At 43.8% G+C, this 13,272-nt stretch overlaps 1 protein-coding gene across 4 annotated transcripts in view; it reads left to right on the top strand.

Moving 5' to 3' along the window:
* Positions 1–855: 855 nt before the first annotated feature.
* Positions 856–13,272, top strand: part of Cul1 (cullin 1) — a 36,945-nt gene continuing 24,528 nt past the window's right edge. The window contains exons 1-7 of one of the 4 annotated variants that reach the window (XM_089548438.1): positions 856–953; positions 2,563–2,601; positions 4,037–4,231; positions 4,738–4,900; positions 10,415–10,582; positions 11,684–11,734; positions 12,177–12,267. In XM_089548438.1, coding sequence (XP_089404564.1) covers positions 4,074–4,231; positions 4,738–4,900; positions 10,415–10,582; positions 11,684–11,734; positions 12,177–12,267 — 631 coding nt within the window. In that variant the 5' untranslated portion in view covers positions 856–953; positions 2,563–2,601; positions 4,037–4,073. Of the gene's footprint in view, positions 954–1,052; positions 1,171–2,562; positions 2,602–4,036; positions 4,232–4,737; positions 4,901–10,414; positions 10,583–11,683; positions 11,735–12,176; positions 12,268–13,272 lie in introns of those variants that run through there. The other 3 variants (XM_089548441.1, XM_089548439.1, XM_089548440.1) reach the window with 3 other exon arrangements.

Below are 13,272 nucleotides of genomic sequence, written 5' to 3' on the forward strand. Positions count from 1 at the left end.
AGTGGTTGGGAGCGCCCATTCTCGGCACAGAGCGAGGGATATACAATTTCGTCTGACATCTTTTAATTTGTTTTTTCTTTGCGGACTACTTTCGTTTGCATGCTCCGATTTCAATTAGTCATTCTGTACTGGTGTGGTTCGAATAGCGAATTGAATGCCCTTGTATTCGATTTGTCGAACATATCACAGTGCATGCTCAGACTTCCTTTAACTTTTTTTTCTCATGCGGAAAGCTTTCGACATAAAGGAATTAAATTCGAACTGAACGCCCAACGGGTCCAACCAATCGGGAAAGCAGCAGCGCAAAATGTAGTTGCCGTGGTTGCCACCTCATTATAGCTGACGAAAATCGCCGCTATATTAACATATTAACTCTATGTACGATACGATACCATCAGGCCGAAGCGAACATTTTAGAATGTAAATATTACGAATAAGACGATCTCCTTGGGCGTTAAGGTAACGCCATTTTGTGTACTATGAGTGCAAAAAATAAAAACCGCATACTTGATTTACGTCGAAGGAACCGTGTGCAACTGGTTTGCTTCAAAACTGAGTTATGTTTAATACATCATGACACACGTTAAAGCAACGTTTGTTCTAGTAACGTTGCGTTAAAGAACCCCAGGTGGTTGAAATTTCCGGAGCCCTTCACTACGGCGTCTCTCATAGCCCGAGTCGCTTTGGGACGTTAAACCCCATAAACCAAACCAACACTTACTATTTTATTTCGTGCACAAAAATTTACGGAATACTTTTTTGTCGACATGGTTACTGCGTTTTGTGAATGACCGTTTTAGTGCTTTAGCGCTTTAGTTACGGTTGTTTTGCATTGTGACAGGTGCCTCCGCTCTCCGGCAGGGGTCGGACAGAAGGTAGGAAGTAAAATTTTTGTGCAGTAGATGCTAAGGTTCGTCTTGTGTTTATCTGTGGAATTGATTTTATGCCATCTCGTGAGTATTGTTTTTTTTAAATTCCGACACACTAACGCTTGTTCTCGCGCTATAGAAGCTGCAGGCTTGTTTCACGATCGGTCAGCGGTTACTTGCACAAAAAAATCCATCCGCCATTTTTGCTGTGCGAAAGGCTGTTGTCAAAAATGAGGGGACCTAGTGGAGCACATATTTCGTTCAAAATTGCTTAGTATGAAGCCCGAGAGCCTCTGGTAAGGTGGGAAACCCTTTGAAGTTGATCCTGCTACTGCATATCTCGCATTGCCTCTTGCAAAATTATTTTGTTGGCTTGTACCGCATGCGGGAGCATCGGCACGCAAATCCTGCTCGATGTCTCATAAAGGCGCTGTAGATTCGTGTGGTCATTTTACAGGCGCTTTACGCGGAGAAACACCTACGCTGTTCAGCCGCGCTTGATATCATTCGACGGGTTTAAAGCGGGATGAGTCACGTTCACGTGGATTGCACCGTTTCTGAAACCTGTTTTAAAGGTTTGGTGCAGTGACCTTCCTTGGCGCGTCGAAATCCATAACTCGGCCCTCGATCATGTAGCGTTCATCGTTGTTGTTTGGCACAGCAGCCCGTATCATTACCCTGTTTGCCGCTGCTTCTCCCCCGTAGACGCCAGAGCCGAGGCCTGTCTCCGCGTCGGCGCAAACAATGACCGTGTTACGCGACAACTGTGGAAGTGGCCTAGATTTGACCGCTGACCGCAAAGGGTCAGCCCAAAAGCGTTCCATCCCGCTAAGCCGACCAGTCTTTCGCCGTTATCGCATGTTCTTGCCCGGATTTATACGGCGCGGAAGTTGACTCGCGTCGACGAGCAGACAGCCGTGCCGTGGGCAGCACATGTTTTTGCGGCGCAATTCGACAACGAAACGTAATTCAAGCGGTCTTTTGTTGATGAGCTTTGCTTGCTGTCAGGCGTAGTTCCTGCAGTTGCTTTCTTATGCGAGTGCTGCGTCCGCACTTATTTTGAGCTGCGTTTCACTAAAATACGTGGATACATTTCATACCGCAGCCGTTACCGACGAAACGTTGCTTATCTGAAGGCAGCGTTCGCGTCGTGCACCGCGTGGCATTTACAGTAATCCGGTTCGTTTCGTCTGTACACATAGTGTGCCCTTCCGCAGAAACTCTTTGCATTGCATCAGGAAGGGTCACTTGGTCTTGGTAGTTGCAACTCTCTGAGCTTCATTTAGACCATAATTGTTGCGTAATGTTCATTACGAATGTCGGAGACCTCATAGCGACCATTACAGCAGGTAATGACTTGCGTGATGCAAAATACTCAAAAATGGCTAGATCTTCTGATCTGTTCTCTTGTGGATGGCAGTGATTGTTAAAGAGGTCTCATGGGTATGGATTTTTGGAACTAGAGAAACGCATTAAAATGGGATCAGAATAAGCACTACATCTGTGATTTCAGTAGTTCTCTAGCCTACTTAATGAAATTAGAAACCTGGATTGGTGCGGGTACAGTACCCTAAGTGGTCTTCTGTAATTTCCTTTGTTAGTTTACTACGGCCCTTGAACTGTTCACCACAGTGTAGGCAATACTGGTGACATGATAGTATAGCATGAATTCTCATTTGAATTTGCATTCCAGATACATCGCATCCATGACCAGCACTACTGCACCTGAGAGGTAATGTGCTGACATTTCTGCTAAGCAGCTTGCTTTGCCTTGCTTGAGAAGAACAAGGTGCATAATCTACCCAGGTGAAAATCTTTCCCAGCTCAACTGGTTTATGGAACAATTTCCAGTCGGTTCCAGTTGGAACTGGAACCCTGATGGTTCCAACTGGAACCAACTGGAAATTGTTTTACAAACCATTTGGGCTGGGAATGATTTTCGCCAGGGTTTCTCTTCGCCAGCTCGTTGCACTTGAGAGCTTACGAAAACTGCTGTTGATCAGTGATGAAGGCCTTCTTACACTTGCTGTGCTGGGAGTTATGACTATTGGTCTTAGCCGACAGGGCTAATTTAATAAGCGGTTGCTGTGAAGTTGTCGCACTTCATTGCGAATGTGTTATTTTGAGAGAAGTGTGTTGCTTCAGGCACCAAGTCTACAGAAAGGAAGGAAAGTGGTAGCTTGTCAGTTTAGGACAACAGAATTGTGATGGCTGAATTTGCAAGCTGTCTGCAACCAAATTTCCACTGGAGGGTTTTGCGGTAGGAAATTGATCCGGAGCCCTGCTTTATGGCCTTTCCTAGCTGACGTGCAGTTTCAAAACGTGTAGTTCCATATACTAGTGCCACCTTCTTGTGGTGGGAATATTTACATTCCTTGCCCAAAAATTCTACATGTTAGCAAGCCTTTGCGTTGGGTGAAAGACGCGGGTTTCATCCCAGCCGCAGCAGTCACATTTCGATGGAAGCGAAATGCTCGAGGCCCATGTATGTGCAATGTCAGTGCATGTTAAAAAACCCTAGGTGGTTGAAATTGTCTTGAGTCTTCCACTATGGCGTCCCTCATAGCCCGAGTCGCTTTGGGATGTTAAATATCACAAAACCAAACATTATGTTGGAATTTTACATGCCGCCAGATGACGCAGTTTGTTGTATGTCAAGGCATTCGTGCAATTTTGTGAAACAAAAGTTATGGCTCCTTGTATCGTGAAGCCAGGGATAGGACATTCATGTGTGTTTTATTCTGTAGTTTCTTTTCCTGGGTAGTAGTAATCCTGGGTGTTTAGCAGGTAATTACGGCTAAGTATTAGTGTGTATGTCTTTGTTGGAGCTGTAGGTGCCACAGAAAATATTGAGAGGCCGTTGTTTACTGCGTGCTGTTAGTTTCTATTGCTGTTCATTTGAGCAAAGCCAGTGCAGGAGCATGACCTGATGCTTCTCTTTTGGTCTGCATTATCGACTGAAGTGAAGGCATTGTAGGGAGTCTTCTGGTTCCATGATGGAAAGCAACACAGTCTGCTGTTTCCCAGCTGCCATGTTTTGCTTGTCCAGTGACATTTTTCAGGTGTGGCAAACAAAACAAAGTTGCCCATGGTTGCTGGCAAATGAGACTGTGCAGCTCCCCGTACACTTTGGTGTGCAAAGTGAGTGATGTGTGCCGTGCCCGCAGGAGAGCCGACTAGAGGGGTGGGCCAGAGCCGGTCAGCATGGCATCCGGCAGCCAGTCGGTGCGGGCCCAGAACAGCCACGGGCTGAAGCAGATCGACCTGGACCAGATATGGGGCGATCTGCGCGAGGGCATCGAGCAGGTCTACACCAACAAGCAGGACAACATGTCCAAGACTCGGTACATGCAGTTGTACACGTATCCTTTCATGCCTGACGTTGCTCGTACTGCGCTTTGGAAGGTCAGACTGTTGTGCTGTGTTTGTGTGGCAGGCGTTCCTGAAGATTCATCTTTTGGCAAAGTTGCTTTGTTTCTGGCAGATCCCTCCCCGGGAGTCCAGGCATTGTTGGTGTGCTCATGGAAGGTGCCACAAGGGCAGGCCTAGTCTCAGTTGTATACTAATGCTTGATGCTGGGACAGTCTCATGCAATTATGTCATCTTTATGCCTTTTTTTTTGATGATGTACTCTGAAAACCTCTTCTTCCCTCTAGTTCAGACTGTGGTGATGCTTCATGTTCAGTGATGCAGCAAAAGACACCTTGTTGCAGCAGATGCCGCAGAGGATGGGAAACAGCGGAAAAGACCTAAGAATAAGCTCTCAAGAGTATTTCAGGAGCCCATGTTTGGCGACCTTATGTGTGTGTGTTTTTTTTATTTTGTGCTGGTGTGCCCTGTGTTCCTTGACCGATGGGATGTTGCTCAGCCATGTCTACGACTACTGCACCAGTGTACACCAAGGAGGCTCGCGAACGCCAACGGCGAAAGCCAAGAAGAATCAACCCGTTGGGGGTGCCCAGTTTGTGGGATACGAGCTGTACAAGCGGCTGAAGGAATTCTTGAAGAACTACCTTGTCACCCTGCTCAGAGTGAGTAATTTCTCTGTTTTTATCTATGAATGAATTCCGTGATCAAAATTCCCGTTGCAGAGGTCATCCGCTGCAATGATGTGATGACTCATTTATTTATTTTATTAGCTGTCGATCTCCTGCGGGATTTTGACAGGTAGGGCACAGCGCACGTACGAAAAGTCTGGCATTGTTGGGAGGAATATTTAACAAGAAAAGTAATGTGTAAGCAAAGGAAAAATGCAGCAAGACATAAACGAAGAAGGTAAAATTTCATTGTACATTAATAACTACAGTAAAACGTTGTTTGATAACAAATAACTTCAATAATGACTCAGTGAGATTGTTATTACACAGCAATAACAGGTCAGAATGAAGACATATCAATAAAAATATATAAATTGTGTAATTATAGAATTACATTGTACTATTTTCAAGTAATTAATGAGCTCTGATGAGGACTTCATGGACTTAACATTGAAGAATTTTTGTGAGAGAAATCCTATACTAGTTTAACAAGTTCATCCAGTGTAAATGATTGCAAGCTGTTCCACTTCATAATTGCAAGTGGAAAAAAATGAGTGTTGCAGTCAGAGTAACGTGGGAATTCATTTAAGGGCCACAGGAAAGGGTGTTCGAGCTTGGCTCTAAAATGCTTGCTCTATGTAGAGTACAGGCCACTGAGCATTCATGCCGCGTACGAGACCTCAAAAGTGAGCAGGAAATTTGCACTACATTTTTAAAAATTCCCGCTTTTGCACCTTGCGGTGATGCGTGGTGCCAGGCTTTCGCGCGAAACCTGGCATACGATATTACGTCGTGCAAGTGACGTCAACAGCATGGGTTTATCATTGGTTCACCGCACCAAATTCTTTCAGACATGACAAAGCTACAATGGCCACAGCCATCACGCGCGTGCGGTAGCCGGCGGAGGTAGGGGAGGGGCCAAGTGGGTTTGGGTGGGTAGAGGAGCGCCGACTTATCGGTCTGCGAAAAGTGACGAGAGGAGAGGGAAAGGCGCAAAGACACAGAAGCTCAAATTTTGACTGCATGTAACTCATGTTCGACCAAACGCATTAAAAAGAAATTTTCGCTGGTGGATGTTTGCAAAGCAGCATCCTTTAACATACCAGACGTACCGAAACTTTATCGAGAGCCCCTTTCTGAGGTCCTTTAAAGTCGGAGTATTTATGGCGTGTTTATTCTTGTGTCTGCAGTGGCAATGTACTTGGATGTATATATACTAAAATGGTGATGCATAAGTTGGTACAAAACTTTTAAGCGGGCGAGTATGGCTCGTTTCTCCAGGCTGAGCAAACCAGCTTTCTGGGTGGCTGAATTAGCTAGTCAGTGATTTTATATTTGTTAAAAATTGATCTTATTGCCTTCTTTTATATTCCATTTAGTTTGTTTGTTTTGTCGAGTTGCTGGGTACCATACGACGCTTACATACTCTGTTGTTGATCTTATGAAGGTATTGTAAGCTTGCATTTTGGTTTTGGGTGGTGCAGTTTGAAGAAGGAAAAGTAACTTTTGTGTAGTGGCTGCTGTGATGAAATTTACACGAGAGTCTCATCTGAAGTTATGCGTTGGTATCAAGTCAAGATATTTTATGTTCACTGATGCGGTTAGTAGAGTATTATTTATTTTGTAAGGGAAATGTAAGCTTTGTTTTTCTTTTTTTGTTATTGGTAGGAAAACGCATTTGTTAACATGTAGTGTCATTTGCCACTCTGTACACCACTTTGACACAGTTTCCGGTACATTGTTTAAGGTGACATGATCTTCAGAGGAATTAATTTCACTATAGAGAATGCAGTCGCCTGTGAAAAGCTTGATATTTACATTGATATTTGTCCAGAAAGGCCATTATAAAGATAAAAAATGTGTTACTCTTGAGCTGACATGTACTGTTTGTGAGCTCTTGCTATTTACGTACACAGAGTGATGCCGATTTGTTAGGTAGTCGTGAACCCAATCTACGGTACGGTTATCACTGAATGTGGATTTAAATTTATTCATTAGTTTTACATCTACGGTTTTGTGGGGGTTTAACGTCCCAAAGCGACTCAGGCTATGAGGGACGCCGTATTGAAGGGCTCCGGAAATTTCGACCACCTGGGGTTCTTTAATGTGCACTGACATCGCACAGTATGCATTTCGCCTCCACAGAAATTCGACCTCCAGCGGCCGAGATCGAACCCGCGTCTTTCGGGTCAGCAGCCGAGCGCCATAACCTCTGAGCTACCGCGACACCCAGTTTTACATCTACAATGAGGTTATTGCTGAATGTCGATTTAAATTTATTCATTAGTTTTGCATAAGAAATGCAATTGAAATTTTTAGGAAATCTTAGATGGGGTCGATTTGCTGCAGGTTATCATTGCTAAAGGAAATGTGTATTAGCTACAGTATTTGGGCGGCAGTTGATAGTCTTGTCGGGAAACAAGACAAGCAAACAAAATGTTTGCTTTCAAAATATGTGTTTAAATGTTGCAGTACGGTGCATTCTAGAAGTTTGCAGACTATGCAAGTTAGTGATAATGGGCCTAAAAGTTAGGAACGCCATCTTTATTTTCTGTTTCGATGGGTGCGCCTGTCAGTGATTTTGAGTGAATGAAACTGATGTGCATAAGTGAAGCGGCATGTTTTGCTGATCGGAGTGATCTGGCCCATATAGAGGGTGTCGTAATTGCCCATTTTGTGTATTAACATGGATCGGTATTTGCATACGGTCGTATGTCATCTTTCACACTTGCACGTCACAATGATGAAAATCTTAAAGCAGGGAAATTCTCGGGCAACTAATTGCACGACTGTCCTGGCAGAAGATTCATGAGAATCACTGCACAGGTAGTTTTCCTTTTTTTTTTTTTTTGCGTGAACTGTTTCAAAATCTAAGAATGCTCAGATGCACTTGCTGAATGTGTGCATTACAAAAAAAAAAAGAAGCATTTTCAAGGTCGATGCAAAGTTATCCTTATCTGCGAGGAAAGAGGATTATTTATTAAGGCTTTGCCGTCTCGAGATGTCAGTAAAACTTTGTAAATGTAGTGATGCTCAGTTCCAGCCAACATGGTAGTGAGCCAGCAAAAGCACACTGCTTTACACTTTCAATATCTTGAAAGCAGTAATACTTTTGCAGCCATGTAAGAACATATTTTTCCTGAGCTGTTTGCTTGCTCTCAGATATTCTTTTGAATTTTTATCTTCAGAGTGACACTTGAATGAATTTTGTGTATTGAATGACAACCAGCTGCAGCCCTGTGTTATTGGATTAAAGAAATGGTTTTTGGCGCTGTCTGCTTCACAGTAATCACCTCGTTGACTTGAAAGGGATCGACAGGGGAGTGGGGTGGACATAAAAAGGTCGTTCCTCATATTGACAGAATTGGGCACTATAAAAGGAGGATTTGTCATTTTAATTTGGTATTGAAAATTGCATAAAATAGGGTGTAGTGTTGTTGTTCTGTAGTTAAATTTCAATATTATCAGTATCCTACCCTACAGTGTAACCATTATCAGTATCTTTCAGCGTAACCAAATGTCAGTAAAATGTGGTTTGTCTGTCTGTTTATGCTATTTATTGAAGGTACTTACAAGTGACCAAGAGGGCACTAATGTAGGAGGAATAAATATATGAAAGAACAGAAAGAATTCATCAACACAACACAAAATAAGAAAAAAAAAAGTATTGGCTGGAAAGTGGTGCTCTCTTGGCATTGCCAAGCTGAAGTACGCTGAGTTGTTGAATCTGCCTCAGCGTCTTGTATTTCGTCCACAAAAATTGTCCATTCAAACTCATTGGCAGGATGTATGTTAATGTGCCGCAATGGCTTTGTATCAAGAAATGCTAATGAACACTGCGTTACATTAAAACTAGTTACTGACTGGCAGCTGGGACCACATTTCTTGGTTTCATCATTTTTGTGCAATCACTATTGTGCTCCGCTACCATGGTTTCTAACATTTGGGTACACATGGGCTATAGTACCCACTGATTTAGAAATTCTCTGCAGAGCTATGCCACATCATTTTTTATCAAACCGTTGAAAGGTCGGGCACCCCGGACAGTGCCCTTTCTTTTCCAACCTCCTCCCCCCCTCCCCCCAAAAAAAAGAAAAGTCCTTAAAATGCATTTATTGGTCACTTTAGTGCTCTAGTGCTCCAGTATTTTCTTCAATAGCTTTTTCCTTACCATATGAAAAAATGGGTGTTTTTTGTAGGTTCATTTTATAGTTTTTCTATTTAAAATTAAGGTGCCAATGCCCCTGGAATCTTTCTCGCTTAGTGCAAATATTTAAATCTGCCAAACAGCAAATACGGCAAGAACAGGAGATAGTTGGTTGCTCATTGTGAGGGAGAACTGCGCCAGTCTGGTTGTAGAAAAGTTAAGGTACACACAAAGGAATGACCATACAGATGAAGAATGTTTCATCTGGGTTTAGTGATAGTCGTTCCTCTATGTGGGCTATATAGTTTTTTTTTGGCACAGTCTGGTGTTTTTTTTTTTTTTAACTATCTGTCAGACAGCACTTGATGAACAGCTGCTGAGATGTGTCCTTTGACAACTAGTAATACACAAGAGATTTACCTGAATAGCATTTCTCCCACAAATCCAGAGAGTTCCAATGGTTTTCTGCAGAGCTCTTGGATATTATCAGGTGCGGAACTTCCCTAGGTTCCGCGTATCAAAAAACGAGAGGTATGAGGTGGCCAGAATTGGGGTGTTTACGGATTGCCGCGCCATCTGCAGTCTCCAACGTAAACTGGTTCATGTTGCATAAACGCGCAACCACCCGGTTACAAAATCAGTGAAAGAGATGTGGTAGCAAAAATCCATAGATATAGCAGTTTGAGAGAGAAATTAAGAGGCAAAAGAAGAAAAAAAAGGAGTTTTTGAGGATACAATGGCATTACATGGCAACAGCTTTTATTGGCCGCTTCCAGATGGTACCACCATCCGTAAGTATCCAGAAAGTGGCTACTGGGATTAGTCACTTTTTGAAGCAGAGTTTCGCAACTGGTATGATCTAAGAGCTCAGGTTTTCTGAGCAAATATTTCTGGTGAAAATGTCATCAAATGGCATCAGCATAATGAGCTAATGAAGTACTGTTGAGATTGGTCTACTCATTCTCATGAGGCAGGCATAGTATATAACCTCAGTGAGCTTCATAGCCTATGCGGTGGCCCAGTGGTTATGGCGCTCGGCTGCTGACCGAAAAGACGTGGGTTTGATGCCAGCTGTGGCGGCCGAGTTTTGATGGAGGAGAAATTCTAGAGGCCCGTGTGCTGTGCGATGTCAGTGCACGTGAAAGAACACCAGGTGGTCGAAGTTTTTGGAGCCCTTCACTACAATGTCCCTCATAGCCTGAGTCGTTTTTGCACATTAGACCCCCCATAAACGATTCTGTGTTCAGCTGTTTGGGTTGCTTTGTTACCCTCATGGGGTGGGGGGGGGGGGGACTTGGCATCGCGGTTGTGCTAGTGGAGAGCCCCAGTGTTTCACGTTGGGCCCTGCAACCTGTGTGCAGGATGGAATTGACCTGATGGACGAAGATGTCCTGCGCTTCTACACCAAGGAGTGGGAGGAGTACCAGTTCTCGAGCAAGGTCCTCAACGGCATCTGCTCGTACCTCAACCGGCACTGGGTCAAGCGGGAGTGCGACGAGGGCAGGAAGAACATCTACGAGATATACCAGGTGGGGTCACTCTCTGCTCTCCTGTTCTTTATCTTCCGTTTCTCCATTGCGGAGAGAGGCTGAAAGATGCTCGGAGCTTGCACCTAGAGAGGCGCTCAAGTTTCGTAATGTTTTAATGTTATAGCATTAGAGGACCCGTTCACGAGAAAAAGCTGGCGTCCATCTGTACGTGTCACGAAAAAGCGTAGGCTCACCTGCCGCACCTGCCTGTTGGGTTGTGGCCAACCTGCCCACCATGTCAGGTGGCAATGAAATTAATTCGGTTCTTCCTCTCGTGGCGCGTGAGCTCATTGGTCGAGATATAGACAGCTTCCCGAAGAACTGTGTGTGCAGAAATGAGCTTTACGTGAGCTCGGGACAAGCAATCTTGAGTCTCACAACCCTGCTGGTGGCTGTGTTTGAAGCAGCCACCAATCGGAGCAGTGGAGCATCTTCGCTGCCCAACTGTGCCAGTGCAGTCGAGAACCGCATTACAATGAAATTCACGGGAGCCACCAAAAATTTCTTTGTTGTCGTTAAATTGGATATAAAGGCAGCCAAAGCATCGACGCTATTTAAGATGCAACACTTCACAAATGTGCGCGACACCACTGAGCACAACAATGCCTGTGACGTGTTAGGTGGCCTTCTTGTTCTCAACTGCCTGTGTCCCTTTTCCGTGTTCATAGCCACTCTCTTTTTGCCCATGTGCATCGAGCGTTTTGCCCAAAGGTTATCGCATGTTGGCTTCTCCTGGTAGCTCGCGAGCCTGGTGGTGAAGATCGCTGTAGCTGTCTCGAAGAGCTGCGAAAAAAAAAATTGTGTTATATTCATACTTTGGTTCTGAACACTGTAGCGCGAGGTGCGTTCACAAGACGATCTGAGTAAAAAATTTTGCTTTATATTCATGTGAATATGGTGGTTTATAACATTTTCTCCCAACCCAAACCACTCGGTGCTTTTTTCCGGTGCTTGCTCTATCAAGCCTCTCTTTAAGTCATTAGCCTGATGTGCTTTCACCATTTCGTGCCCTGATCAAGATGTTGAACATATGTTTCTTACGTGAACTTTTTTGCACACTGTTCCGATGCTAATATTCAAATCATTGATTTGTTTGTTCAGTTGGCCCTGGTATCCTGGAGGGACTGCTTCTTCTCACCACTGCACAAACAGGTGATGCACCAATTTATTGTCATCGGTAGGTGGTGGTGATAGTTATGAAGCGATGAGAAGTCTGACTTGAAGGGGAACTGCTTATTGTGTTCACAGCCTACCGAGTCCGTGTTTGTGAAATTGGAGCAGATGAGTCTAGTTACAAACAAAATGAACAGTTTTGCCAATTGGGTCATGCCCCTTGATGTTACACTGCTTGTAAATTGGGAGGCATCTATTTGATGACCACGCATCTGCCAAACAAGGCATGTGGAAACATGGCAGTTGTGCAGTTGAAAAACGTAGTCGCTTGTGATCAAACCTGGAAACCGCAGCTTTCACTTTGTTTTGTGTGTAATGATGCTATAATAAAATGATTTTCTCACTGGCTTTTTATGTTGGCTTAATGTGCTATACCTTATTTTCTTTCTTGTCATGTTGCTCACATTGGTGTGTTTCTCAGGTGACCAACGCTGTGCTCAAGCTGATTGAGAAGGAGCGGAATGGCGAACCAATCAACACTAGGCTGGTCAGCGGTGTGATGTTCTGTTATGGTAAGAAACACCTCGATATGATACGTTGTGACTTTGCCATCTCTTTTTGGTATGAAATACAACAAAAACAAAGAATTACAGTTAGGGTGCTGTGATTTTCTGTGATCCAAGAAAACACTGAGCATTGTCACTTTTAGCGTCCTTCAGTAGCTTTGTTGTTAGTGGAGTGCATTTCTCTCTCTCACTTCAGTAGCAAATGAATCTGATCTGATCAACCTCCATACCAGTTAAATTGCACAGATGTACACAAACCATTAAAACTTTGTGGAAGATAACTTTTGCAAAGAAATGCTATCATTGATTTGCATCCATGGTGCATAGTTCGAGATATTTTTTATTCGGCAGATTTGGCGTTTGGCGTAAATTGTTTGGTATTTAATAGCGAGCTGTTTAATTTGCCCAGCCAAATTTAGGCTGCATTTATCGATTCCAGGCAGTGCATAGGTGGTGATGGAATTACTTTTTTTTTTTTCCCCAGTACCTTCCATACACTTTTGGTAGTGAGTGTACAGTTGGGGACAAAAGTCTCTAGGACATGCGAGGTGCAAAAAAAGTCAATAGCACTATTATTAGATTCTGGATTGAGGCCACACTTGAGGCGTAAGTCACTCACATTCTTTAATCTGCGGTAGTGGAATCATCTGACTGCTGAAAAACGTGGTGCCTGTAGGCCTAAGCAACTTTCGGAGTGTATTGGGGACATTTGTTCCCGATAATACGTGGTCTTTCTTGTCAACTGAGAATGATGTGGGAGCCAAAAGAAAAAGCTGCTGTTTCATAACTCTCTGCACACTGATTGCTGATACATGCGTGTTGAAAGATGGATTTCTCTGCAGTAGTTCTTTCCATATGTATTGCAGCAACCTTGGGGAAGCTGTAGCAAAGGCTGTGACACAGTACGCGTGTCAAACACTTAGACCATTCATATTTGAAGGAAAATGTCATTTGTTTACGCAAAAAACGGAAACAAAAAAGCTTCAGCAGTGGGGAAGCAGCTTCCACTTT

Source organism: Amblyomma mixtum, chromosome 6 (genome assembly GCF_055824585.1).
Source record: "Amblyomma mixtum isolate Tamu chromosome 6, ASM5582458v1, whole genome shotgun sequence".
NCBI classification, from domain to species: Eukaryota; Metazoa; Arthropoda; class Arachnida; order Ixodida; family Ixodidae; genus Amblyomma; species Amblyomma mixtum.